The sequence below is a fragment of the Pimephales promelas genome, chromosome 3 (assembly GCF_988280905.1).
Source record: "Pimephales promelas chromosome 3, fPimPro1.hap1.1, whole genome shotgun sequence".
NCBI classification, from domain to species: Eukaryota; Metazoa; Chordata; class Actinopteri; order Cypriniformes; family Leuciscidae; genus Pimephales; species Pimephales promelas.
This window is the reverse complement of record NC_142771.1, coordinates 41526886-41553361: the sequence shown is the minus strand read 5'-3', so window position 1 is coordinate 41553361 and position 26476 is coordinate 41526886. Positions and strand designations below refer to the sequence as shown.

General features: G+C 41.1%; 1 protein-coding gene across 1 annotated transcript in view; it reads right to left on the bottom strand.

The window, feature by feature from the left end:
• Positions 1–26476, bottom strand: part of LOC120466836 (uncharacterized) — a 72885-nt gene that overhangs the window by 44598 nt on the left and 1811 nt on the right. Inside the window, 3 exon segments of the mRNA XM_089128922.1 lie at positions 17258–17431; positions 18296–20236; positions 20785–20895. Of these exon segments, the coding sequence (XP_088985048.1) occupies positions 17258–17431; positions 18296–20236; positions 20785–20895 (2226 nt within the window).

Below are 26476 nucleotides of genomic sequence, written 5' to 3'. Positions count from 1 at the left end.
GAGGAATACACACGTCTTGGACAAATCACTTTCCACAGAAGTCTCACACCAGTCAACTGGATTGGAAAACCTTGGGGAATAACATTCTCTGATGGAAGTGACAAGAGCTATGGAGCCGTAGTGTATTTCAGATGGGAGACTGAGCAAGGCACCCAAGTCAGATTGGTGGAGTCTAAGGCAAAACTCACACCATTGGACCAAAAGGGAGAACCAGTAAAAGCTGAAATCTGTGGCGCTGTCTATGCAGCACGACTGAGAAATTATGTTGAGAAGCACAGTCGAATAGAAGTTGAACGATGGCTCCATCTGCTGGATAGTCAAACTGTGCTGGGAGCAATCCAGAGAGACAGCTATGGATATCAAACTTTTTTCGCAAATAGAGTTGGGGAGATCCAAAAATCCACATCAGTCGAAGACTGGTGGTGGATTCCGGGATACCTGAACAGTGCTGATGCTATAACAAGAGGGGCAGCCCCAGAAGACCTCCAGGAAGGTTCCATGTGGCAGGATGGACCAGCGTTTCTGCGACAACCTGTGGGAGAATGGCCACATAAGTCAGCCAAAGAAGTCGCCACATATGCCAAAGAAGGCATAAATAAACTTCAGAGGAAAGCTTTCTCAGCAGCACTGACTAGAATGCAGGCCAAGAAAGACAAGAGGGATGTACAGCAAGCTAATCCAGATGAATCTAAGATTCAGATCCGAAGATTACCAAGCGGCTCTGCAGTAACTAATCTGATTGACATCAAGAAATTCAGCAATCTGACCAGGCTGATCCGGGTCATTGCCTGGGTTTGGAGAGCTGCAAGAAGATGGAAAAAGTTGTTGAACAAGAATTCAGCCTCAGATAAACCAAAGTGGGAGGGAGCTTTTTCAACAAATTGGAGGTCCAGAGCCAAACAAGCTGTACTCACTGTCGGGGAGTGTAGAGATGCACTAAGAGACCTGTTCCTTGCAGCTCAAGAAGGTATAACCTTTCAAGACACCACTCTCAACAGACTCGCTGTTTATAAAGAGAAAGAGACTGGGCTTTTAGTTTGTGGAGGAAGGTTCCAGACTTTTGATGAGGACAAAACTGCTGTACCCATTCTACCCTATGATGCGTGGATATCCACTCTCCTAGCTCAAGAGGCTCATAGTGAAAATCATGAAGAAATAGCCGGCACACTTCTCCGGATGAGGAAAAAAGCCTGGATAGTGAAAGGTCGAAAGCTGGCTAAAAAGAGTGTTGATAGCTGTATTGTGTGTAGAAAGGCTAGGGCCAGAAAGTGCCAACAGATCATGAGTGACCTTCCATCTGAGCGGATAACACCGGCCAGACCATTTGAGTTTACAACGGTGGACTTGTTTGGACCGTATGAAGTCAAGGACGAGGTGAAGAAGAAAACAAAGCTCAAGGTGTGGGGAATTGTCTTCTGTTGCATGTCATCCAGAGCTATACACACAGATGTTGTCAGTGACCAGTCAACTGAAGGCTTCCTAATGGCTTACCAGAGATTCACAGCACTGAGAGGGCACCCAAAGAAACTGTGGTCAGATCCTGGAAAGAATTTTGTGGGTGCCAGACCTGCACTGAAAGAACTCTATCTCTTCCTGGATCGACTAAATAAGTCTGAGCTTGAGAATGAAGCTTCCTTGCATGGAACAGAATGGAGCTGGAAAATCCACCCAGCAGACTCCCCTCACAGAAATGGAGCTGCAGAAGCAGCTGTTCACACAGTGAAGCGGGCTTTGCACAACCTGGGAGGAGAAGGACTCTTTACATGGAGTGAGTTTCAGACATTTATATATATGGCTGCTAACCTGGCCAATGAAAGGCCTGTAGATGCCAGAACTCAAAGCCGGGAAGACTGCATAGAATATGTCAGCCCAAATTCCCTTTTACTTGGACGAACTGGACCCAGAGGAGATTTTGGATGCTTTGACTTTGAAAACTACCCATACAAGAGGCTGAGAGCTATCCAAACAGAAGTTGACCGGTTCTGGAGGAAGTGGAGGCAGTTAGCTGGGCCCAATCTATTTGTGAGAAGTAAATGGCACACAACCCATAGGAACGTGACTGTTGGAGATGTTGTCTGGCTTGCTGACCAAAATGCCTGGAGGGGCCAGTACAAACTTGCTAGAGTCATCAGTGTCAGTATTGACAAAAAGGGCATCGTCAGAGATGTACATGTCAGAACTTTTCCCAGCTATCCAGTCCCAACTGTGAAGCCTGTCCAAAGAGATAAAGTAAAGAAACTGTCAACCAAAATCCCTTCTACAATCCTTCATAGGGATGTAAGACGACTGATCGTTTTGCTTCCTTTAGAAGAACAAAATCAAGAACAAAAGTGAAAGTGTTGAAGGTGATTGGAGTGACCTCCTTAGGTTCATGAACCAGGAGGTCAAGTGGGAGGTGTTTCGTCAAAACAATGAGGTTTTTCTTTAAATTCTGTCATACTCAAAAATTCCTGTAGAGGGCAGTGTAGTGTGGTGACTGGGCAGGAACCATTGAGAGGGTTTGTTTCCAAGGGGGCACAATAAAGTGGTGCACCACAAGAGCACATGCAGGTGAAAAGTTTGGAGAAGATCTCTTGCTGGGCTTGCAACGAATTTCACCCACATTCAGTTAAAACTAATTCAAACTTGAAGACGCAACTGGTATGAACATGAATTTATTTATTTATTTTTGATGTAATCTATAAGTTGTAAGAGATCAGTATTGTGTTTTAGCATATTTGATGGATTTTTCTAGTTTGCTTGCTACATTACTGATTGATGCTAAGATTTTGTATGATTTGGTGTGATTTGAGGGAAAGGTGTTTAAGTTTGTTAACATTTATTATTTCTTGTCAAAGCATTTTGATTTAGTTGATTTACATTGTAGGTAATATGGTGATGTTAAAATGTTACTTTAAATAACATCTTTTTTATATTAATGTGTGTTTCTTTTGTTTATTTTTATCTTTAAAGATTATCAACCTATTGCAGACCTATTGCAGATCTGTTGCAGATCTATTGCTGATCTATTTCTGACCTATTGCTGACTACTGCTTCTGCAAATACCTCTGCAATCCCAGAAAATAAACAGTCAAGTCAATGAGTTGCTTTCTCTTGCGTCCTTCAATGTTTGAACGCCTTATCAAGTTTGGGCAGAGCTGAATAAAAAAGTGGGAAACTTGACAGTTAGTGTGAATTTAATCGAGGGCAATCTCGAATTTACATAATCATGGAAAACAATCAGTTCATCCTCCGAGCCCGACCATACAAAGAATATGTCATCTATATACCTATACCATACTTTCAAATACTGGTTAAAAGGATTAGATTCGTAGATAAAATCGAATTTGCCCATAAAAAGATTGGCATAATTTGGCGCCATGGGTGAACCCATGGCAGTGCCTTGAGTTTGTAGAAAAAAATTATTTTGAAAAATAAAATAATTTTTTGTAAGAACTTCATGAGCCAATGACAACAAAAACTCAGTGTGCGGAACTTCATTCATCTGCAAGAAATACTTTAAGGACGCCAAACCTGCATCATGCGGGATATTGGTATACAAGTTGGTCACATCCATAGAGCACAATAAATCAGTTGTACAAATCTCCCCAATACATGACAATTTCATCAGAAAATCAGTAGTATCTTTTAAAAAAGAAGGCAGGTCATACACTAAACTCTTTATATGATGGTCAACAAATTTAGACAACGGCTCAGTTACGGATTGATTCCCAGAGACTATTGGACGCCCAGGCGGATTGTCCAGCCTTTTATGAATTTTTGGCAACGTATAAAACACCGGTCTCAATGGGTTAGTTTGTAACAGAAACCCGTATTCTTTTTCATTAATTGTTGCGTTAGATACAGCCCTCTTCAATTTAGTTTTTATCTCTACACTAAACTTCATGGTGGGATCACATTGTAAGCTAGCATAAAAGTTAACGTCACCAAGTTGTCTCTCTATTTCTTGTACATAAGCAGACCTATCCTGGACAACAATTGAGCCTCCCTTGTCTGCAGGTTTAATGATTATATCATCATCAGCCATCAACGCATTTAGTGCTTCTTTCTCGGAAGGCAACAAATTGTGTCTAGTAAAATAGTCATCCGACTTAAAACAGGAGAAAACATCTTGCTCTACCAACCGACAAAATGTTTCCACTGATGCATTGTTCGTGGGAGGGAGAAAGGTACTTTTCGGTTTAAACAAAGTCTTTTCAGATAAAGGAGGAGAATATTGCTCGAGAGAAATGTTCGTGTTCGTGTATTGTCTTACGATCCCTTTTGAATAGAAAGCCTTGAGACGAATAGTCCTAAAGAACTTAAACATTTCTATTTTAGTCACAAAAGGGTCATTTCCCTTTACGGGTACAAATGAAAGACCTTTGGATAAAACAGAAAGTTGATCTTGACTTAGCTGTTTTGTTGAAATATTGATGACACTGTCGTTTATCTCTGTCCTCTTGCGCTTCTTCCTCCCCCTCCGCGTTTTATAGTGCCGCCCTGCGTCCCTCGGGAAGAACCTAGAGGAGGTCCGGTGTTGGAGCGTAAAAAACGTCTGGTGGAAGACGAGTCGGTGTCAGTGCTCAAGTCTCCAGATGAGGCACTACTCACGGCATTGCGTTGTCTTTGTCTTTGTTTTGGCCTGCCTCCCAGCCCGTAGTTTTCCCGAAGCCAAGGATAGACATTGTTGTTACGATAATCCATAGTGTCTCTACGATACTTCTCCATTTTTTTATGTTGAGTCTCCGTTTTGAGCGGAGCTCCTCTAAAGATGTCTTACGAAGAAGTGGAGCGTCTCACTGATGTGAGAGCTAGCACGTTTGCCTACACTGATAAAGACTCTGAGCAAATCCTTTTCCCAATATCAACGATTGAAATGCCGACCGACACTTGGGAGACACAATTTAATCAACTGGAGAATCTACGCAAGAAAGAAACAAGAGCACTGCTTCATGGTAGCGTACTCTCCCAATATTGGAGGAATAAACGCATACCCAGAGGATTACGCATTATGAAGGAACCAACATTGGGCCGTGATGATCCGGAATTTTGTAAGAAATGGTGCGATATCCTCAATAAGTGTTCTCTTGACTTAATGTTGTTAATAGTCGACAATCAAAACAAGAAACTTGCTACAATCAAACAAGAGATTACAGATCTAGAAGCGCAGCTGACGACAAAATTTTCCTCGGCGCAACTTAAAGAACTTCTACAGAAATGTGACGCGCAGATAAGTGCATACAAAACGGAGACTCAACATAAAAAAATGGAGAAGTATCATAGAGACACTATGGATTATCGTAACAACAATGTCTATCCTTGGCTTCGGGAAAACTACGGGCTGGGAGGCAGGCCAAAACAAAGACAAAGACAACGCAATGCCGTGAGTAGTGCCTCATCTGGAGACTTGAGCACTGACACCGACTCGTCTTCCACCAGACGTTTTTTACGCTCCAACAGCGGACCTCCTCTAGGTTCTTCCCGAGGGACGCAGGGCGGCACTATAAAACGCGGAGGGGGAGGAAGAAGCGCAAGAGGACAGAGATAAACGACAGTGTCATCAATATTTCAACAAAACAGCTAAGTCAAGATCAACTTTCTGTTTTATCCAAAGGTCTTTCATTTGTACCCGTAAAGGGAAATGACCCTTTTGTGACTAAAATAGAAATGTTTAAGTTCTTTAGGACTATTCGTCTCAAGGCTTTCTATTCAAAAGGGATCGTAAGACAATACACGAACACGAACATTTCTCTCGAGCAATCTTCTCCTCCTTTATCTGAAAAGACTTTGTTTAAACCGAAAAGTACCTTTCTCCCTCCCACGAACAATGCATCAGTGGAAACATTTTGTCGGTTGGTAGAGCAAGATGTTTTCTCCTGTTTTAAGTCGGATGACTATTTTACTAGACACAATTTGTTGCCTTCCGAGAAAGAAGCACTAAATGCGTTGATGGCTGATGATGATATAATCATTAAACCTGCAGACAAGGGAGGCTCAATTGTTGTCCAGGATAGGTCTGCTTATGTACAAGAAATAGAGAGACAACTTGGTGACGTTAACTTTTATGCTAGCTTACAATGTGATCCCACCATGAAGTTTAGTGTAGAGATAAAAACTATATTGAAGAGGGCTGTATCTAACGCAACAATTAATGAAAAAGAATACGGGTTTCTGTTACAAACTAACCCATTGAGACCGGTGTTTTATACGTTGCCAAAAATTCATAAAAGGCTGGACAATCCGCCTGGGCGTCCAATAGTCTCTGGGAATCAATCCGTAACTGAGCCGTTGTCTAAATTTGTTGACCATCATATAAAGAGTTTAGTGTATGACCTGCCTTCTTTTTTAAAAGATACTAATGATTTTCTGATGAAATTGTCATGTATTGGGGAGATTTGTACAACTGATTTATTGTGCTCTATGGATGTGACCAACTTGTATACCAATATCCCGCATGATGCAGGTTTGGCGTCCTTAAAGTATTTCTTGCAGATGAATGAAGTTCCGCACACTGAGTTTTTGTTGTCATTGGCTCATGAAGTTCTTACAAAAAATTATTTTATTTTTCAAAATAATTTTTTTCTACAAACTCAAGGCACTGCCATGGGTTCACCCATGGCGCCAAATTATGCCAATCTTTTTATGGGCAAATTCGAACAAGATTTTATCTACGAATCTAATCCTTTTAACCAGTATTTGAAAGTATGGTATAGGTATATAGATGACATATTCTTTGTATGGTCGGGCTCGGAGGATGAACTGATTGTTTTCCATGATTATGTAAATTCGAGATTGCCCTCGATTAAATTCACACTAACCTATGACTGCAGGACTCTGCCTTTTTTGGATGTATTAGTGAAAAAGTTGGACAACACGATACAGACTGAAATTTATCGAAAAGAGACTGATCGTAACTCTTTTTTACACTATCAGAGTTTCCATCCACCCTCTCTTAAACGTAGTCTACCGTATAGTCAACTGCTGAGAGTGCGCCGTATTTGTAGTAATGATGAAGATTTTGAGCGACAAGCAGGAGAGCTATGTCAAAGATTTATAGATAGGGGCTATACACACAATTTAGTGCGTGATTGTGTAGAGTGCGCGCGCAGTGTACAGCGCACTGACTTGATGACTAAACGCACTGATCAGGTAAAATCAAATAACACCCCGGTCACCTGTGTATCGACTTATGGCCATATCTCGAATAGTTTAAAGAACATCGTGCAACGTCATTGGCACATTTTAAGTAGCGATCCTCACATAGGACACACGTTCCAAAACTTACCGCGAACTTGCTATAAACGAGCACCCAGCCTGAGAGATCGATTAGTGCGCTCGCACCTTCCTGCGCATCCACAGGCGCCTTTCCCTTTCAAAATTCCTCACGGTAATTTCAAGTGTTTGAATTGTGCTGCATGTAACTTTATGCTGACAGACAATACGTTTACACATCCAAAAACAGGCAGAGTCTATAAAGTTAAGGGCAGAATTACATGTCTCTCTACCTTTATTGTGTATTTATTGACTTGTCCTTGTGGGCTTCTTTATGTGGGCAAAACGAAGCGACAACTGAAGACCCGAATTTTTGAGCATAAGTGTGCTATTAGAAAGAATGATGAGAAATCTTCAGTTGCAAGACATTTCAATTCTGAGGGACACAATGCCAATATGCTTAGATTTATGGGTCTGGAGTGTGTTGGTCGGTCTTCAAGAGGGGGAGACCGTGAGAACCGCCTCCTCCAAAGGGAGGCTTGGTATATTTTTAATTTCAACACATGCATTCCCAATGGTATGAACGAGGATCTATCTTTAAGCTGTTTTCTTTAAAATATACTATGAGAATTGTATTACATATTGTAGCCTATCTAATTATGTGTATTTGTCTGTCATTAATGGATTCATTGGTAACACGTGCATCATTCTAAATCATTGGTTGATGTGATTATGGGTGTGTTAACTGGTGTGGGCATTTAAGACTGGATAAGGTATTGTTCTTTTGCACACTGAAGAAGGCACGCGCCGAAACGCGTTTGTGTATAATAAAACTGTATATGCAAAGTGCGGCCTCTCTCTTCCATACATACTTTTATTTTACATTACATGCACTTACATGTTCTTACAGTACTTCCTTTAGAAAGTACTGGGTAATACAACTGCATGGGTTAAGATTAGGTTTAGGGGTGGGTTCATGGTTAGCACCTATTTAGTACCCAGTTATTGTAATTACTATAGACCCCTTTTGCGCAGACGTCACAGTTACGTCACGGTGCTAGCTGGAGGCAAAACAAAGTGAAAACTGGAGGCGGCTAAAACAAACCAGCACAGATTCGGCTACATAATAAGGAGCTTAAATTATTGTTACTATAATTAAATGTCATCTTATTGTGTTTGGTGCAAGAATTGATGAAAAATAAATATCTGGAAAAAAATCTGGAACTTTTATTTCTGGAAAATATTCACATCATTAAAATCGCACCGTAATGTCACTCTTTGCATTGTCGTCGTCTCGGCGCTGACTCTGCAGAACTGCAGATCGTACACACAAGTCTTGTACAGTTTTTGTGTTTACTTAAGCCATAATTGACTGTATTTACGTGAGATACTCCACATGATGGACATTTTGACAACCATGTCTGTTTTTGACCATCAGGGTGCAAAGACATTTACATTTCCAGGGTTTTTCCTGGAATGGTCTTTGGTGGTGGCTGACAGATATAGGCACCCACACACACACACAGTAAAAAGTAGCATACCCACTTAATTACCTGTCACCATCACGGTCATGCTTTCTTGCCCTATTTGCACAAAAAAGCTGAGATTTTCCAACTGGTTTTCAAAACTTGGTAAGATAAGTGTCAGGGTGTGGTGCAGGCAGAGGAACGAGGAGTCCGGAGTAACGGTGAAGATAACATTTAATTCCAACATACAGGAGAGAAGACAGGAGTACGGGCGCAACACACAGTAACATCAGACATTGACCGACAAAGACTAACTGAACTGAACTGGACTAAATACAGGCAAGAATAAAACATAACGAGGTGCAAACAGGTGAGACACATGAAACAGGACGCTGAATGGGAGGCTGATGAGGGAGTGAGTTCAGGTGTGCAGACGAGAGGATCATGGGAAGTGTAGTGAAGGAGATGCAGACAGGATGGTGCAGACGCAGACTGTGACAATAAGATTCTTTTTTGCTAGACCTGATAAATATTTTGGTATTTTATTGTATAAAAATTAAAAAGTAACATTAAAAATATTAATTTAACTAATAGTCTCATTTTATACCATTTACAATAGAATAAAATTAGCAGCTAGCTAACAACAACTTATTTTGTGCTTATTGTTTAACCTCACTCCAGTCTAAACTAAATTATTGTATTGCCAATTTACTAGACATTGTCAATATAAATGACCTAAAAATACTGTGGATTAGGCCATCCTTAAAAATATTTTGGTTTGCAGTAACAGCAATTTTTTTTAAAAAAAGGGTCGGTAGGTAGGTCTATATTTTTTTTTTCCAAGATTCAGTGTAAAAAAAAAGGTACAATTTTGGAGATGGTGATCGTGAATTTAAAAAAAAAAAAATGCATATTGTGACGTCACTGACTGGGTCTTCAAACTGTGCATCCACCGCTAGGTGTTAATGCAAAATACGACCAGTTACATTTTAGGCTCAAAATGTCACAAAATGTATAAAATATCTATTTGTTATGCATATATACATGAGATCAGCAAAAACAAGTACAAACACATGGTCAAACAAAGAATACAATTAAACAAAGATACAAATTAGCCTATATACACAGTGCTTTAATTTCAGGAAGGTCTAAAATTAGCTTTTCAGTTAAGTCTGTCGCTCTCTCTGAAAAGAAATTTAATTTAGCTAGTAATCAAATGTAAAATGACACTATGGTTTATCATAGTTAGATTAATACTTATTAAAGTTTAAGTTATTCATTCAAGAGCTGTGAGTGATTTTTATCTGCCTTTTGTTGTTTGATTCGCATTGGCTCAATCGTCACGTTTATTAGACTACTGCCCCTTTAAGACCGAATGCAGAACTCTACTGTAGATGACTGATGCACCATCATTTTCTCCCAATTTACATCCAATTAAGACATAAACTGTGTTTAAATGAATCTCAGATCAGGTCATTTTATATTTTATGTATATTTGATGGTTTAGATGCGCACATGAAGCCCAAAATGAGGCGATAGCCTACTTTTCTTGTCTCGTTTTAGTGCATTTCGGAGCGCGTGTCGCGCGTCGTGAACAACTTCTCTTGCGCAGACTTTTGTGCTTTTAATAGCTCTTTTAATGATTGAACGCGTCCGCAGTTTAGCAACAGTACAGACTGCATTTTACAACAATCACCGATCATGCTGATTCTGACGGTACGTTTGGGTTTTAGGAAGAAATGACAGCGCAGCGCTGTGAAGGGAAGGAAGTTGCGCTAGACACAATGCGTCTGTAATGGTTTCATCTCAAATATCTTCTTTTTATAATCTTTGAAAGCGGAAATCTAAAATACAATTAGAATAATATCCCAGATCTAAAGTGTAACCACGTTTTGTCCTCATTGTCACTCATTAAGCAGGGCTGTCGTGCTGTGCGCGCTGTGGCTCCGGGTGAGAGATCGCTCTCTCTTCTGGACTGCGAATAGCAAAATTGCATTACAGACAAATTGTTTAATATTTTTATTATAGAAATGGTTGATATTCAGCCCCGTTGCCCTTTTAATACCGGGTACCAAGCGGGAACGAGCGAACGTACAAGCCATATAGTGACACGCTTAACGTTAAACCAATGGTGTAGGCTATAATCGGATGACTATGACGCCACGGGTTTTTATTTAAGAAAGAACGTAGCCTACGTTTGTTGGCTATGTAGACACAAGCAACTTTTACAATACTAACTAAAATATAATTAATATTATTTTATTGAATTTGAATTGGTCGTTTGAAGAGTAAAAAAAAAAAAAATCGGTCGGGCTGAACGCAGGTTACAACCGGCAAGTCGGTCGGACTAAAAGGAAAAAAAAAAAAAAATTGGGTCGGCCCTAAATTGACAGGGTCGGTCGGGTTACGGCAAACAAGAATATTTTTAAGGGTGGCCTTATTAAGGCTAAATCTTACTAAACACTTTTGCTAAGATTTTTCAGAGGTGTTCTGAGTAAATTATTTGTTATACACCGATTCAGACAGTGACGTCTCGTGAGTTCAGTGTTGGACAGATCAGTTGTTTTAACCATTCATTAAAATAAATCGGTTCAAATGAGTCATTAGGTCTCGAATCAGACATTAGTGGACGTGTTGTGTGCTAATTCCGGCTGTTAGGAAATTGTAAAGGATTAGTCTCAACACAGAAAACACTTCATCACTTAATAAGTTCCCCTTCGAGGGAATTCGCACTGCGTCATCGTTATGACACTTTGAGGAATGCCCCAGCGTAGCGTATCTGAAGCATGAATGAAGTCTGTCCGATCCTGATTGGTGCTGCGTCACGACGTAGTAAATGACGGCGCAACTGGAAGATACAAAGGGGAAGCTGAGACAAACACTAGCTTTTTTGCTCTTCAGCTAAGCGCTCTGTGTGAATTGTTTGTGCTATTTACTGTTGTTTTTCATTATATCTCAAAAACTGAAAAGAAAGCATGTCTAGTGAGCATCTTAGACAGTGTGTGCATCCGTGTCCGCGCTATATTTCAGGCACAGACACACACCAGCTGTGTGTGCATTGTTTGGGCGTGCAGCACGCTAGAGCGGCTCTCAAGGGAGCCGCTTGTAGCAAGTGTGACAAACAGTTATGTACAGAAGGAGAGTGTCGCCTCCCGCGCCCCTCCTGAGGGAGCCTGGCAAAGGAAACGGCGCTTGCATGGTAAGCCTTCTGAGCCTAAGGTCGATTTGAGAACCGTCCTGCAGACAAAGAATGCTTCCACCAAGTGGTCCTAGTTGCAGGCGGACCGCTGAGAGCTGTCCCCCCCGGGGTGAAGCGATCAAGGTCACCTTCCCCCCGGAGCTCTCGGGGAATCAGTGCTGTGTCCCCGCCGTCCAGTACGCTTCGGGCCACACCGATTTCCCGCGTACGCACTCCACTCCAGCCACCTCTACTAAGACCTGCGGCTTCAGGGGGTCGGGAACGAGTCTCGAATAACATCCGAGGCCAGCCTCGAGAGGCTGGTTCCCTTAGTGGATTATCTTGGCGCATGGTTTTGCCTTCCGAATATTTCTGCATGGGTCCTGTGTGCTGTAGAGCGGGGTTACAGACTGCAGTTCAGTTCCCCTCCCCCGAGGTTCAACGGGGTGGTCAGGACTGTGGTCAGCCCAGAGCAGGTTCGGGTTATGGAACAGGAAGTTCAATCCCTGTTGGTCAAGGAGGCCATAGAACGTGTTCCTCTGCCAGACAGGGAGTCCTGGTTCTACAGCCGATACTTCATAGTTCCCAAGAAGGATGGGGGGTTACGTCCAATAATAGATCTCAGGCACTTGAATCGTTCTCTGAGGAGATTCAGGTTCAAGATGCTCACTATTCCAGCTATCGTGAGTCAGATCCAGTTCAAGGACTGGTTCGTCACGATAGATCTGAAGGCCGCATACTTTCACATATCCATCCTTCCAAGTCACAGGAGGTTCCTGAGGTTCGCTTTTGGGGGCGAAGCGTACCAATATCAGGTTCTTCCCTTCGGCCTAGCTCTCTCCCCTTGCACCTTCACCAAGTGCATGGATGCGGCGCTGGCTCCGCTGAGACTCCAGGGCATCTGTATACTCAACTACATCGACGACTGACTAATATTGGCAAAGTCGCGAGAGATGGCAGTTCGGCATCAAGATGTCATTCTGGCCCATATCAGGTGCTTGGGGCTGAGACTCAACACAAAAAAGAGTGTTTTGACGCCATCCGAGAGGACTAAGTTCCTGGGAGTTGTATGGGACTCCACGACAATGCGGACACAGATGTCTCCCGCACGCGTGGAGTCCATACAGCCAATGGTCTCCAGAGTGAAGCTAGGCCACAACCTCACTGGAAAGCAGTTTCAGAGACTGCTGGGGCTCATGGCAGCAACGTCCAGTGTCATACCTTTTGGCCTGCTACACATAAGACCCCTACAGTGGTGGTTGAGAGCCAAGGGGTTTTCCCCAAGGGGAAATCCATTCCGTATGATTAGGGTAACGCGCAGATGCCTTCGTTCCCTTGTCATATGGAGGAAACCTTGGTTCTTGTCCCAGGGACCGGTGTTGGGAGCGTCATGTTGCCGGAAAACCGTTTCAACAGATGCTTCCCTCACTGGTTGGGGCGCGGTCATGGACGGCCGCTTTGCGAGAGGTCTGTGGGAGACCTGGCACTCTTCCTGGCACATCAATTGCCTGGAAATGCTGGTGGTCTACAAGGCTCTGAGGAGTTTTTTCCCAGGAAAAATGGAACGTTTGGGTCTGGCCCCTGAGGGGGCTCGGTACTTAGAGGCTGGCCTGTCAGCAGGTGTTGTCGAGACCCTACTTAGCTCCAAGGCTCCTTCTACCAGGAGACTGTACAGCCCAAAGTGGAATGTGTTTTCTACTTGGTGTAGAGAATGTGAGGTGGACCCAGTTAACTGCCCAGTGGCTTCGGTGCTGGAGTTCCTCCAAGATCGTATCTCCGCCGGTCTTACCTCATCCACACTTAAGGTGTATGTGGCTGCCATTGCGGCTTTCCACTCGCCTATAGGTGTTGGGCAGGCACCATTTGGTTGTACGTTTCCTCCGTGGGGCTCGGAGGATGAGGCCTGCGGCTCATTCCAGAGTCCCAACCTGGGGCCGGGCAGTGTTTCTTGAAGGGTTGGCTGAGGCCCCTTTTGAGCCACTGGAGTTGGCTGAGGCTAAGAACCTGACCTTTAAGGTGGCCTTTCTCCTTGCCATAACTTCTCTGAGGAGAGTGGGGGATCTCCAGGCCTTGGCTTTATCGCCAACTTGCTTGGAGTTTGCCCCTGGCGGAGTTAAGGCCATCTTACATCCTAGACCGGGTTATGTACCCAAGGTGCCATCCAGTGCGGCACGGTCAGTGGTTCTTCAGGCCTTTCATCCTCCACCTCATGAGACGGCGGAAGAGGGGAGACTTCACTTGCTCTGCCCAGTCAGAGCTCTAAGGGTTTACTTGGAGAAGTCTTCCCAGTGGAGGAAGTCAGACCAGTTATTGGTGTGCTTTGGTTCACCCAAGAAAGGGCTGCCTGCATCTAAACAGACAATCAGTAATTGGATTGTCCAGGCTATAGCCGCGGCTTATCAGGTGCACAATTTGCCTCCACCTATGGCTGTGAGGGCTCATTCCACCAGGTGGCATGGCCTCCTCGGATGGCCCTCCTTTCTGGCGTTTCGCCTTTAGCGATCTGCGATGTGCCCGGGTGGGCCACCCCGCACACCTTCATACGTTTTTACAGTCTGCAACTCCCCGTGACGCCTGGCGCTAGAGTGCTCGCGTCCTAAGTGTGCCTGGTCTCCCAGCTTTATATTAGGACGGGCATGATTTTGGTGTGGCATAGTGGGCATTTCGTTCCCCAAAGTGTCATAACGATGACGCTGTGGGAGTTCCCTCGAAGGTTACCGCGAGTTTCCTTGTTCCCCGAGAAGGGAACGAGACACTGCGTCTCATCGCCACACCTATCGCGATCAGAGCGCTTGCTTCATCGCAAAAGAGCTGGTGTTGTTTATGTCAGCGTCCCCTTTGTAACTTCCGGTTATGCCGTCATTTACTACATCGTGACGCAGCACCAATCAGGATCGGACAGATTTCATTCATGCTTCAGATACGCTACGCTGGGGCATTCCCCAAAGTGTCATAACGATGACGCAGTGTCTCATTCCCTTCTCGGGGAACAAAGGTTACAGTCGTAACCCGAGGCGATTTTTTTGTTTATTAAAAGTGGGGTTTATGTCAGGAAAGACAAAAAAATCGTTTTGGAGACAGGCAAAAAATCTTCAATGTAATAAAAACCCTGATTTGGGATTGTGCACTGTCTGAGAGAGCACTTCTGGTGTGTCATTCAGCACGATACCGCATTGAGTTCTTTTTTCAAAACTTACTCCACATAATAACTCTTTTTGAAGATCCTCTTTAAATGTACACACACTAGGCATGGGCGGTATCCAAATTTTCATACCGTCAAACCTCCTCCCTATTTTACCGCGGTATACGGTATTACGGTGACTAATTAAAAATGATGAGATCAAGGCTCAGACGGCATCACACGTGATGCCACGTTCAACCAGAGAGTGTCGGTTCCAATAATGCATCTAAAAGCTGTCAATCAACTATTAGAAAACAGGAGATACACATTGTCTCACACCAGAGAATGTGAGCAGAGTGGTGATATTTCCTCTAGAGAGAGCAGCGCATTTCTGAAGATCACGCGCCACGAGCTCTCGACGCGAGCCGAGTGGAGCCGAGATAAAATTATTTATTAATAAACTAGTGTTTTCTATGTCAGTTGCTGCAAAGATAAAGATTGCATTGACGATGCAAACTGGCATCTTCATGGTATGAAAACACGAATAAAGAGTAGCCTAATGCACACTTCATATGAATAAGCCTATAGCAGAGAGCAGCCCATTTCTTTTAGCTTGTAATTGTTTTGTTTAAAAGTATAGACATTTCAAGCTTACATATATATACACTTCTCAGATCATTAAGACATGTATCTTATATGCCGAGTTTCAGTGCATGTATGAATCGCGCTCCAGTCACGCGTCGGCGCGTGTCCTGATTACTATCTTTGCTTTTTATTTATTAGCCTAATCAAGGCAATTCGTTGATGAAAAAAATAAATAAATGAAGATGCAATTTATTCAAAACGAAATTCGTTTTAAAGAAAGGCTTTGTACAAAACAAAACGTAATAAGTGGTCATAATCATGTCTGACTGACCCAACGTTTTTTTTTATGTCAATTGCTGCAAAGATAAAGATTGCATGCAAACTCGCATCTTCGCGGTAGTGAACGCGAATAAAGAGTAATGCACACTTCATATGAATTAGCCTAAACATAAGCAGAGGGCAGCCAATTTCTTTTAGATTGTTAAAGAAGACATTTCAAGCTTACTATATATATACACACTTCTCAGATCTTGTTTCTTATATGCGAGGTTCAGTTCATGTATGAGTCGCGCTCCAGTCACGCGCCGGCGCGTGTCCTGATCACTATATTTGCTTATTATTAATTAATCCAGGCAATTCGTTGATGAAAAAAAAATAAAATGAAGATGCAATTTATTCAAAACGAAATTCGTTTTAAAGAAAGGATTTCTACAAAACAAAACGTAATAAGTGGTCATAATCATGTCTGACTGACCCATTCCAAATGTTTTCCGATATTGCGCATTTTATGATCTTATCTTAGTCATCTCATGAAGTTCCCTTTTCATAAAATCAACATACATAGAAAAACATCATATTATTAAAAAAATATGAAAGGAATACGTTTTTTTTCAAACCTAGCTTATATTTAAGTGTCACACGGTCCGTCCCGCTGTAGACTACATGCATGTGGCGTGCATGTGGTGGTGGGGCACAATTTTCAAATAATAATCGAATAATACCAGGCAATCTTTTAATATTATTTTTGCTTGAAATGCCCATCCCTGCCAAACTGCAGAAGTCGTGTTCTTCTTCGAGACCAAGTCACTCGGTGCGCAACTTGCAATCTTTGCCCTCTCTCCCCCACTCTCTCATCACCACACTGTCACGTCATGAGAACCAGATATAAGCATTTTAGCCATTAAATAAATTTTATTTAAAACATTGCACTTATGACGATATTGAAAATGATACCGTTATGACGGTATTTAAAATGGTATGACGATATTGAAAATGATACCGTTGCTATTTTTAGATCCCGCGGTATACGATATTACCGTAATACCGCCCAAGCCTAACACACACGCTTCTTTGACATCTTCACGTCTTACTTGATCTCCTTCACTCTATCTAATATCCTGCCTTCACCAACTGCAAGTTAATCGATTACGAATTGTGATAGGATGTTATTTTTGTTCTCCAAAATGATGAGATTGGCTGCCTTTGATTAGGCTATTCTCGCGTGACAATAATTTGGGACATTTAAAAGAGAGATAAAATACAAGACTTTCCCAGGAAAAACAGGACGTGTGGTCACCCTATGCACATGTGACATGCGAGTTAATTATTTTCAGGGGTGGAGCAATGAAGGGAGGGGGTGTCGATTTCAAATATTGACAGTGTTTCTCAGAAACTGCTTTCTTCTACTTTACAGAATGAATGTGAAACTCAAACCTCAGTATGTTGACGCCACAGTTTGGACTCTTCAGTCCAGCACAGAGCAGCTTCAGTCCTGAATCCTGCAAGTGATTGTTACTCAGGTCCAACTCTCTCAGGGAGGAGTTTGATGACTGTAGAACTGAAGCCACAACTTCACACTGCTGATCAGTGAGATCACAGTCTGTTAATCTGAAAAAAGAGATGACTATGGTTAAAAGGTTACGATCAGTCATGAGATACTGGTCCTGTGTTAATAATGCACAAGCTTCTGAGCATTGGAGAGATGTTAGAGATCAGGAATGCCTGGGTTGAACTTTTATTTTACATTACATATACATACATGTTCTTACAAGGTTTTTCACACTAAAATTAACCACTGGTTATAGTCTTTCTAAACTCCGCTTTTAACTCTGGGTAAAGAAATATTTCTCACTTGTAAGTTAGAAGTGGGTTTTGCAGGATTAGAGTTCACCCCGCATTGCAGTGCCACACTTGCACAGTGTGACACGATACAGTGTTAGAATGTTACGGCTAGATATTAGAAATGGATGGCCAATCGAGTGCCTCAAATCCACATGCTTTATATGGACACAGAAACACAGAATCTGAAATCGAACACTTCCCTACTATATAGTATGCCAAAACTGTATGTTAACAGAGCAGTATGTCTGAATACTTGAAAAACAGATGTCCTATTACTTCTGGCAAGGGAGAGGTTTTATGAATGGCAGTGAAGCGACGTAACTGACGCTTGTAGGTCACATAATAATGACAACATGGCGAATGTAGTTCGTCTGGATTCCATTCATACTACACACATTTATACTAGGGCTACTAGTATAAATGTGTGTAGTATGTATCATTTCAGCATCGATATTGCAATGTTTGCATCCGCGAAATGATACACTTTCAGTCTTTTAATCTGTGGACACTTCAAAATTATGTAAATAAATGAAACATTTTAAATTGCCATTACAGTGCCACAGGAAATCTATAATGATGGGGGTAGTATGCTCAATTCAGTTTATATTATATTAATATTTTCACACTCACAGAGCTTTTCTGCAGTTCCTCAGAGCAGGTAACAGTCTCCTTAGACCCTCTTGTGAAGATATGAACTTGTACGTTTTAGGGTCAAACTCATCCATCACCTCCTCTGACATCAGGATCATGTTTGCCAAAGTTGAACATTGTGCAAAAGAAAGACGTTTGTCGTTTGTTCCAGATTTTAAAAATGTCTGAATTTCATCAACAATAGAATTATTCTTCATCTCCATCAAGCAGTGTGACAGATTCATCCATCTTTCAGGGCTGACATTGTTTTTTTGACCTCGTTTGAGGTTGTGGATTATTTTCTTGAGACTCTCTGGGTTGTTCTCTGTGTGAATCAGCACATCCTGTAAGAGTCTCTGGTTGGACTCCAGCGAGATGCCATGAAGGAATCGAAGGAAAAGATCCAGGTGTCCATTTTTACTCTTCAAGGCTTTATTCATTGCTCCCTTCAGAAAGACATCGAGCGAAACATTTCCAGATTGGGTTCTGGACTTTCCTGATAAGAACATTTTCAGAACTTCACTGTTTTTGTGTAAATAACAGAAAAACACATACAGTGCTGCAAAAAACTCCTGAAAGCTGAGATGTACAAAGCTGTAAACCTTCCTGTGATAAATCACAGATTCCTCCCTAAAGATCTCAGTGCAAATCCCAGAATACACTGAGGCGTCAGTGACATCTATGCCGCTCTCAATCAGGTCCTCCTCATAGAACATCACATTGCCCTTCATCAGCTGATTGAAAGCCAGTTCAGCAAGTTTCACAATCACGTCTCTGTTGGACTGCAGGAGTTTCTCTGGATCTCTCTCTTCATACTTCTGGTTCCTCATATGAGTTTGAATGAGGAGGAAGTGTATGTACATTTCAGTCAGAGTTTGAGGGATTTCTGCACTGAGATCTTGTTTCAGGATGTTTTGAAGCACAGTGGCTGAGATCCAGCAGAAGACGGGTATGTGACACATGATGTGGAGGCTTCTTGCTCTTCTGATGTGAGAGATGATTCCGCTGGCTTGATCCTCATCACTGATTCTCTTCCTGAAATATTCCTCCTTCTGAGGCTCATTGAATCCCTGAATTTCTGTCACACGGTTGATGTATTTGGAGGGGATCTGATTGGCTGCTGCTGGTCTGGTGGTGATCCAGATGAGAGCTGAGGGAAGCAGATCTCCTTTCATGAGGTTTGACATCAACACACCCACAGATGAAGACTCAGTCACATCTGAAACTTTCTCACTGTCTGAAAACATCAGTGTCAATCTGCTTTCATCCAGACCATCAAAGATCAACACAACTGTACATTCATCATACATCTCTGAGTCCAGATCTCGAAGTTCAGGATGAAAGTCCAGCAGAAGTCTGTGAAGACTGTACTGATGATCTTTAATCAAGTTCAGCTCTCTAAATGGAAGCACAAACATGAAATCTACATCCTGATTGGCTTTTCCCTCGGCCCAGTCCAGAATGAACTTCTGCACAGAGACGGTTTTCCCGATTCCAGCGATGCCTTTAGTAAGAACAGTCTTGATTTTGTCTTTCTTCTCTCTTTTCTTCTCCTCATATCCTGGTTCAGGTGAAGGATCAAAGATGTCATTGCAGTGGATTGGAGTGTCTTGGAGGGTCTTGTAACTTTTCTCCATCTGTAGCACCTCATGTTCTTCATTCACTCCTTCACTCTCTCCCTCTATGATGTACAGCTGTGTGTAAATCCTGTTCAGGAGAGTCTGATTCTCTTGTAGTTTGATTCCCTCAAATACGCTCTCATATCTGTTCTTCATGCTGGTTTTGTGCTGGTCTTTGACTCTCTGCAGATCATCATGCACTGGCTGGTGAGAATCGAGCTGCAGACCTGCTTCTGTGTCATGATGACTGATGTGTTTCTGACAGGAGGAGGATGTGCTGGTCTGAGACGACGCATATCGGATCAGCTCAGCTATCCTACCACTGGAAACACATTAAGACAGAGACACAAAAAAAAAAACAGAAAAGACCTTTGTGAAAATAAAGAAACTATTTAAATATGTTTAATATGAAAATTATACCACATGTAGAAATAAGTGTTTGTTCTTTCAGACAACTGTATATCTACTGTAGTGTGATATGGTTACATGTAATTAATTAGCATCTAAATGGAGACTGATGACAGATGATTTATTATAAGAGACTGCAAACTCAGTTTGTTTCCGCATTTCCTAGTTGCACATTAAAGTCCCCTTTGCCACAAGTGAAGCATTTGACAGAGAAGTCAGAGAAGATTAACTTGCCACTTTCCTTTAGAAATAAAAAAAAAAAAGATTTTATACTAATCACAGATTTAATTTTATTTTGATCAGCTGATATGAATCCTGCTTTTTAAAGGTTCCTTGATATTTGCTCTCACTGTCTGGTTTGAGCAGTCTTGCATCTTGACTTCCACTTGTTACTTTTTATACATGTTAATGAGTTTTAGTGATATGAAATATGTGTTTATGTGTCTACATGATGATACTCACACAGGGTCAAAGGTTACTGCTCCATCACTGAATTGTGGGGGCTCTTGCCTCTTCATGGACACACAGTTGGATACTGGAGAAGCTGCTCTCTTTCTCTTCATGATGTTGATACTGAGGAAAAACAAAAAAAATATTTTTAATTGTTTATTATAGATAAGTCACAAAGTGCTTGACCGTAAAACATGTAATTAAAAAAAATATATTGGAGCATTTTGAAAATATTTTCTAATTGCCATTTCTCCTTCATTCGAACGGACCTTCCTAGAAATAAGCTTTAATTTCAGAGGTCATCCTGATGATTTTCAGCAGGCATCTGAAAGTTTACCTGGTTAGGGCCCTCACAAGCACACTAAATCGAGTTTTACATGTTTTCTTATAGAAATTATAATATAAGTGGGTAAAGTTTATGAATTAAAAGTTGAGCAGAATGAAAGCCCGTGTTGTTTGTTTGTTTCACAAACAACAAGGGCAATTGTCGTTTTCTGCCTTGACAATGGACAATCCCTAGCCTGACTACGTCAGACTTCCTACTTCCGCTAATTTCATTTCGCTCCTGTAGTGAGTCTGAGATAGCGGCCTATCTTTCAGTTTTCCACCGGTCTGTAAACAGCCGGCCAATCAACGAACAGAGGGCGGGCTGAGAGCCGTGACGTAGACGCTAAGCGCCAAGCCCGAGTTTTACATTGCAGGTTAGAGAAATCGAAAACCGAAACGACCGCAGAAATGGGAAACAAGACACGGGATGCAATTCGCTCTGTTATGGAGAACATTCCGGGGTACTGCAAACTGAAGCAAAGGTCGTTTACAGCCATGTTCACTCCGGTATTTCCCTCGCATCATCAGTGTTTACAGCTAGGACCGGCGCGTGCACTTCTGCCGCTGTAGGCGAAAAACAATTTAGCCGCCCCTCTATTTGCAACGTATACCAGCAAAAAACAGCATGCTTGGCCATTATGTAGCTTGCACAACGCGCATACACTTTTGATTCTCTCATCAACACAGATGCAGCCGTTTTTATTTTTGCAAATCATTATAACAAGGAAAAATATTAACACTTCAAGCTTAGGCATTCAGACTACCCAATTTTTTTCAGGCTAATTGTAGTAATGACGGATCAGACCTGTTTGGCCATAACTATATGCATAACTCTAAGGACATAACTTACCCCCATTCAACGTCAGTTCTCCGTCTTTTACAGCCATGACAAGTAAGTCGGTCTCCTCGGCTGTGAACACTCCTGGTGCGCTCTTATTATCATATTATTATTATCATAATAATAATCCACCATATTTCGTATCGACATCCTGCTGCATTAGTCCCAGATATGTGATTCATGAACGATCTGTTCATTGTGAATGTCACGTGACAAATGAATGTAAGACTCGGAAGGTAAAGTGATTATTTATGTTCCCTGTAAATCATTTTTTACTGCATTATGATTTCTTAATTCAGAATATGATCAACATTGCGTAGGTGGATGTGATCGGGGAATTTGGCTGTTAAAATTATAACATTTAAAGCCACTTAAATAAACGAAATGACTCGAATGACTCAGAGAGTCAGTAAAATGAACTTCCTAATAACCAGTCATGACTCGCGAGAGCAGCGGCTCGGTCTCGCCCTCGCGGCGCTGCGGGGCGGCGGAAGCTAAATCAGTCATGACTCGTGAGAGCAGGGCACGCCGATGCTGCGGGCGGCCGCAACTCAGTAATTCATATAAATAACCTAGTTTGTGAATTGTTCATTCCCGGTTGACACACATTTTGCAGCCCTTACAAAAGCGCCGCTCCCTGTTTACAGAGGAAGTTCGATCATAGATTCGAGTTTGATGCATAATGTCTGTGGTTCGATGCGGCTGTGTCAGCGCTTAACATACGTCATAAATAAACTCATCTGATTGGCTTACAGGTAACCAATGATTTTATACTTCATGAGAGAAAACCCTTTGCATGAGAGAAAACACTTCTCTATTATGCCATTCCAGACTCAGTCTACGAAGCAAAGTGAAGTAGCAGTCTGGTATTACCAGGCTAGACAATCCCGGCCTTGAGGCAAAGAAGAGCAGAAAAAAAAAACAATATAGAAGTAAGAATTATAACTACAATTTGTGAGTCATTGATGTTTATTTGATATTTTGAGGAGCTACTTTAGAATTTTTCAACTGGAACGGAACATTTTATTTACAAATAACGCAAGTTGAGTGTAAAACTTTATTTTGACTTTTACTGTTGATTGCTTTCACTTCAGCAATACAATCCTAAGTGTCTTTATCAAAAGAGGACAGTAGCCCAAAGCATTCATGAAATAAAATCCTTAAAGGTTTTAAATCACTAAATAGACTTTGAATGTCACTTAGCGGCCATATTGGCTACTGCGCCTAAAACTCCCAGATATTGATAGTTTGAGACAAATTTCAAAGACAACTTGGTTGGATTTACTACTTTGACTTGCAGCTTTGGGTGTCCAGGCACAGATTTAATATTAATAGAAAATAAAAATAAATGTATGCAGCACATTAAGTTCAGCAACCATAAGTTTGGATAATTGTCCAGTCTATGTTCAAGAATAGGGTCACCAGGAGAGAGGCTAATGATGCTTCTCTGGATTCCAAGACTATCATCTATATATATTCAATTTGGATACATATATAGCCTTTTTACCCTTTATTTTAATAACTATTTGTGCACTCATACACACACTTGTGTTTCTGTGTGTTATTTCCAGTATTGTTGTTTTTAGGGGCAGTGAATATAATATAATATAATATAATATAATATAATATAATATAATATAATATAATAGGGGTGCACCGAAAATGGCATTATCGGTTTCAGGGCAAAAAAAAAAAAAAAACGGCTGAAAACTATATCGAAAATTAATGTCACCCACCCACCCCTCCCATCCGTGTCCAAGCGCTTAGGTTTCACTCACGGTTGAGCTGTTATCACGCGTCTGCCTTTTAAAGATTAACCATGTCAGCGGTATGGAAGTATTTTAAAGTTTTAGATGAGGACACCAAAGTTTCAACATGTAACATTTGTTCAGCAAAAATCTCAAGAGGGGGTGCGGTGCCAAAAAACCTTTCAACAACAGGTTTGATACACCACCTGAAATCACGATATCCTATTGAACATGAGGAGTGCCGCAAAACAACATTGATTAAAAGTACCTCAACTTCATCACAAACACCCTCGGTGGCCACACTCTTTGAAAAGGCTAAGAAATTTGAAGATGATAGTGCCAAAGCATGCGGCATTACTGAGAAAATAATGGTTTTCATCTGTATCTTAATGGCATCTTTTTATGAATGAAAGCCAGTATTACTAATATTATAGCTAGTGATATCTCGATGCAAATGATTTTCCCAAAAATTTTAAACGTTAGGCTTCAAAAACTATAAAAACTTTTAATTTAAGACAATCCTCATTAAACCCATAATAAGTGTCATATTTAACTGTACCATAAAGAAATTGAATAAGGTTATAAAACAGTTCGCACTGCATAAATTATAAATGAAATATAGATTAATCCTTATCAAAGCTACAAACGGTCTTTGGTCAAGAATTTTCTCTGTTCCCTCTGTTCTTTAGGTTAACTTTACTGACAGAATTAATGGCTCCTGTCACTTTAAGATCTGCCGCTGCTGACAGGATCTCACGCATTTCATTCTCTCACTACTATTTACTTCCATTTAAGATTTTATTTAACTCATTTAAGACTGTTCTTGAGAGGATACTCGACAAAACAGACAATATGGCATACATGTGTGTGTTATTGTTCGTTCAAGAGAACGAAAAAGAAAACGATACTGGCGCGCGTCTTTCTGAGCCTCGTGTGTGTGTGTGTGTGTGTGTGTCAGGAGGACATTCACTGAAAGCACGAAAGCAAGTGGCTTAACTTCATATTTTAAATTTTTTAGGTCATAAATGTTAAACGAATGACAAAAAAAAAACAGGCAAATTAATATAGTTTTGTTTTGTCTAATTTTGCCATTTTGAACTGAAATAAATAGGCCTGTAACGTGACTCATGCAATTTAATAGTTTACTGTCATTACGAGGGGACAAGAAACATTAACAAAGCAGTTTTCGTCATTTTAGCCACAAGAATAATAATGAATGTGTACATATTGAGAATATAATAAAAATTGCAGCCTTTAGTACATTAAAAAAGCTCAGCCTTCGGAGGGGAAGAGAATGTACTGCCCACTGACATGGTTTTAAAGCTATTTCTTATTCTTTTTTGGTCTTCAAACGTCTTGAAATGCACATCAGAGAAATTAAAAAAAAAAAAATTGAAGCACCAACCTCAAATTTAGGACCTCTTTGATTATAAAGCCCTGTCTACAGCCCTGTAGTCATAAGATCAATAATGAATGTGCATTTAATAAACTTAATTACCTAGCTTTAGTAGCTTTCAGTGAATAAACGTGTCCGAGAAAAATTATTCATAGGGAAAATCCACCTATTAGTTGACCCCATGTTTACTGTCTTCACTGACTGATAAAAATGAAAAGCCTATATCAGTCAAAGCTCAGCTTTAGGAGGGGAAGAGACAGGGCAAGATAAAAACAAAGAGAAAAAGAGGGTGATGCTGATGAGGAGAGAGAAATAATCAGCTGCCCAGTGCCCACTGACACGGTTTTAAAGCTGTTATCTATTTTTTTTTTTTTTTGGCCTTTAAAACATCCTAAAATGCACATATGTAGATCAGAGAAATAAACATTCTCAGGGAAACCCTGAACCCCCATGACTGACCTACCTCACATTTGGGACAACAGTGATTATAAAACCCTGCCTTTGCATGTAATGAAACTGGTTAATAGTGAGCATTAGATCCTAAACTAAAGTGTTACCTTTTTTTGTCTTTTTTTTTTAGAAAAAATCCTAAGTGATGATCAAAATCCTATGACGCCCCTGCTTCATGCAACCTGTCAAAATCAACGTTTTGTATCACTTGAAGAAAATATAAAAGAAATATGTTACTATTGCACAGTAGATTATAGGCCTTCAAGTAGGCCTAATAATACTAATAATAGTTTATTAAAACACACAGAAGCTCAAATGTCTTTAATTTACAACAGTTTATAGAGATAAATAAAGTAACTCGATGGAATTATGAAAAAAATTGTATAGTAAAATATAATTTTTAAAATAATAATCAAATCTATTGAAACAGAATTTTAAAGGAATAGCACACAAATTTTGAAAATTTTTCGCAAATGGGTGGTGGTGGCGGCGGTGTGGGGGGGGCTGCTGGTATATCACAGTATACTCACTACAAAAAACTAGACTACACCACTGCTGACAGCCGCAGCGGAGGGAAAAGCTTTCGTCAACATTTCTATCTCACATTATACTATAGTATGGCTTCATATAGTATAAAGTATACAGGATTGGTTTCAAAACGGCGAATTTCGCCGAAAGTTGAGTGATTTTCATGTATGCGGCATATTGATAGCGGTTTCCTGATGCCCGCAAATTAGTTCAAACTCACGGAATCAGGAGCGCGCATGAAGACAGAAGATAATGTGCTCCAAACCGTCCGTGTTGCGCGCGAGGGAGAAAGATCTTACGTGTGTGTGCCTCATGAAGCGCATGTAGCATGTAAACAATCCCTGTGAAGTAATCAGACCAACTAATCGATAACGATATTCGTTGACAACGATTTTCACAATCGATTATAATCGATTT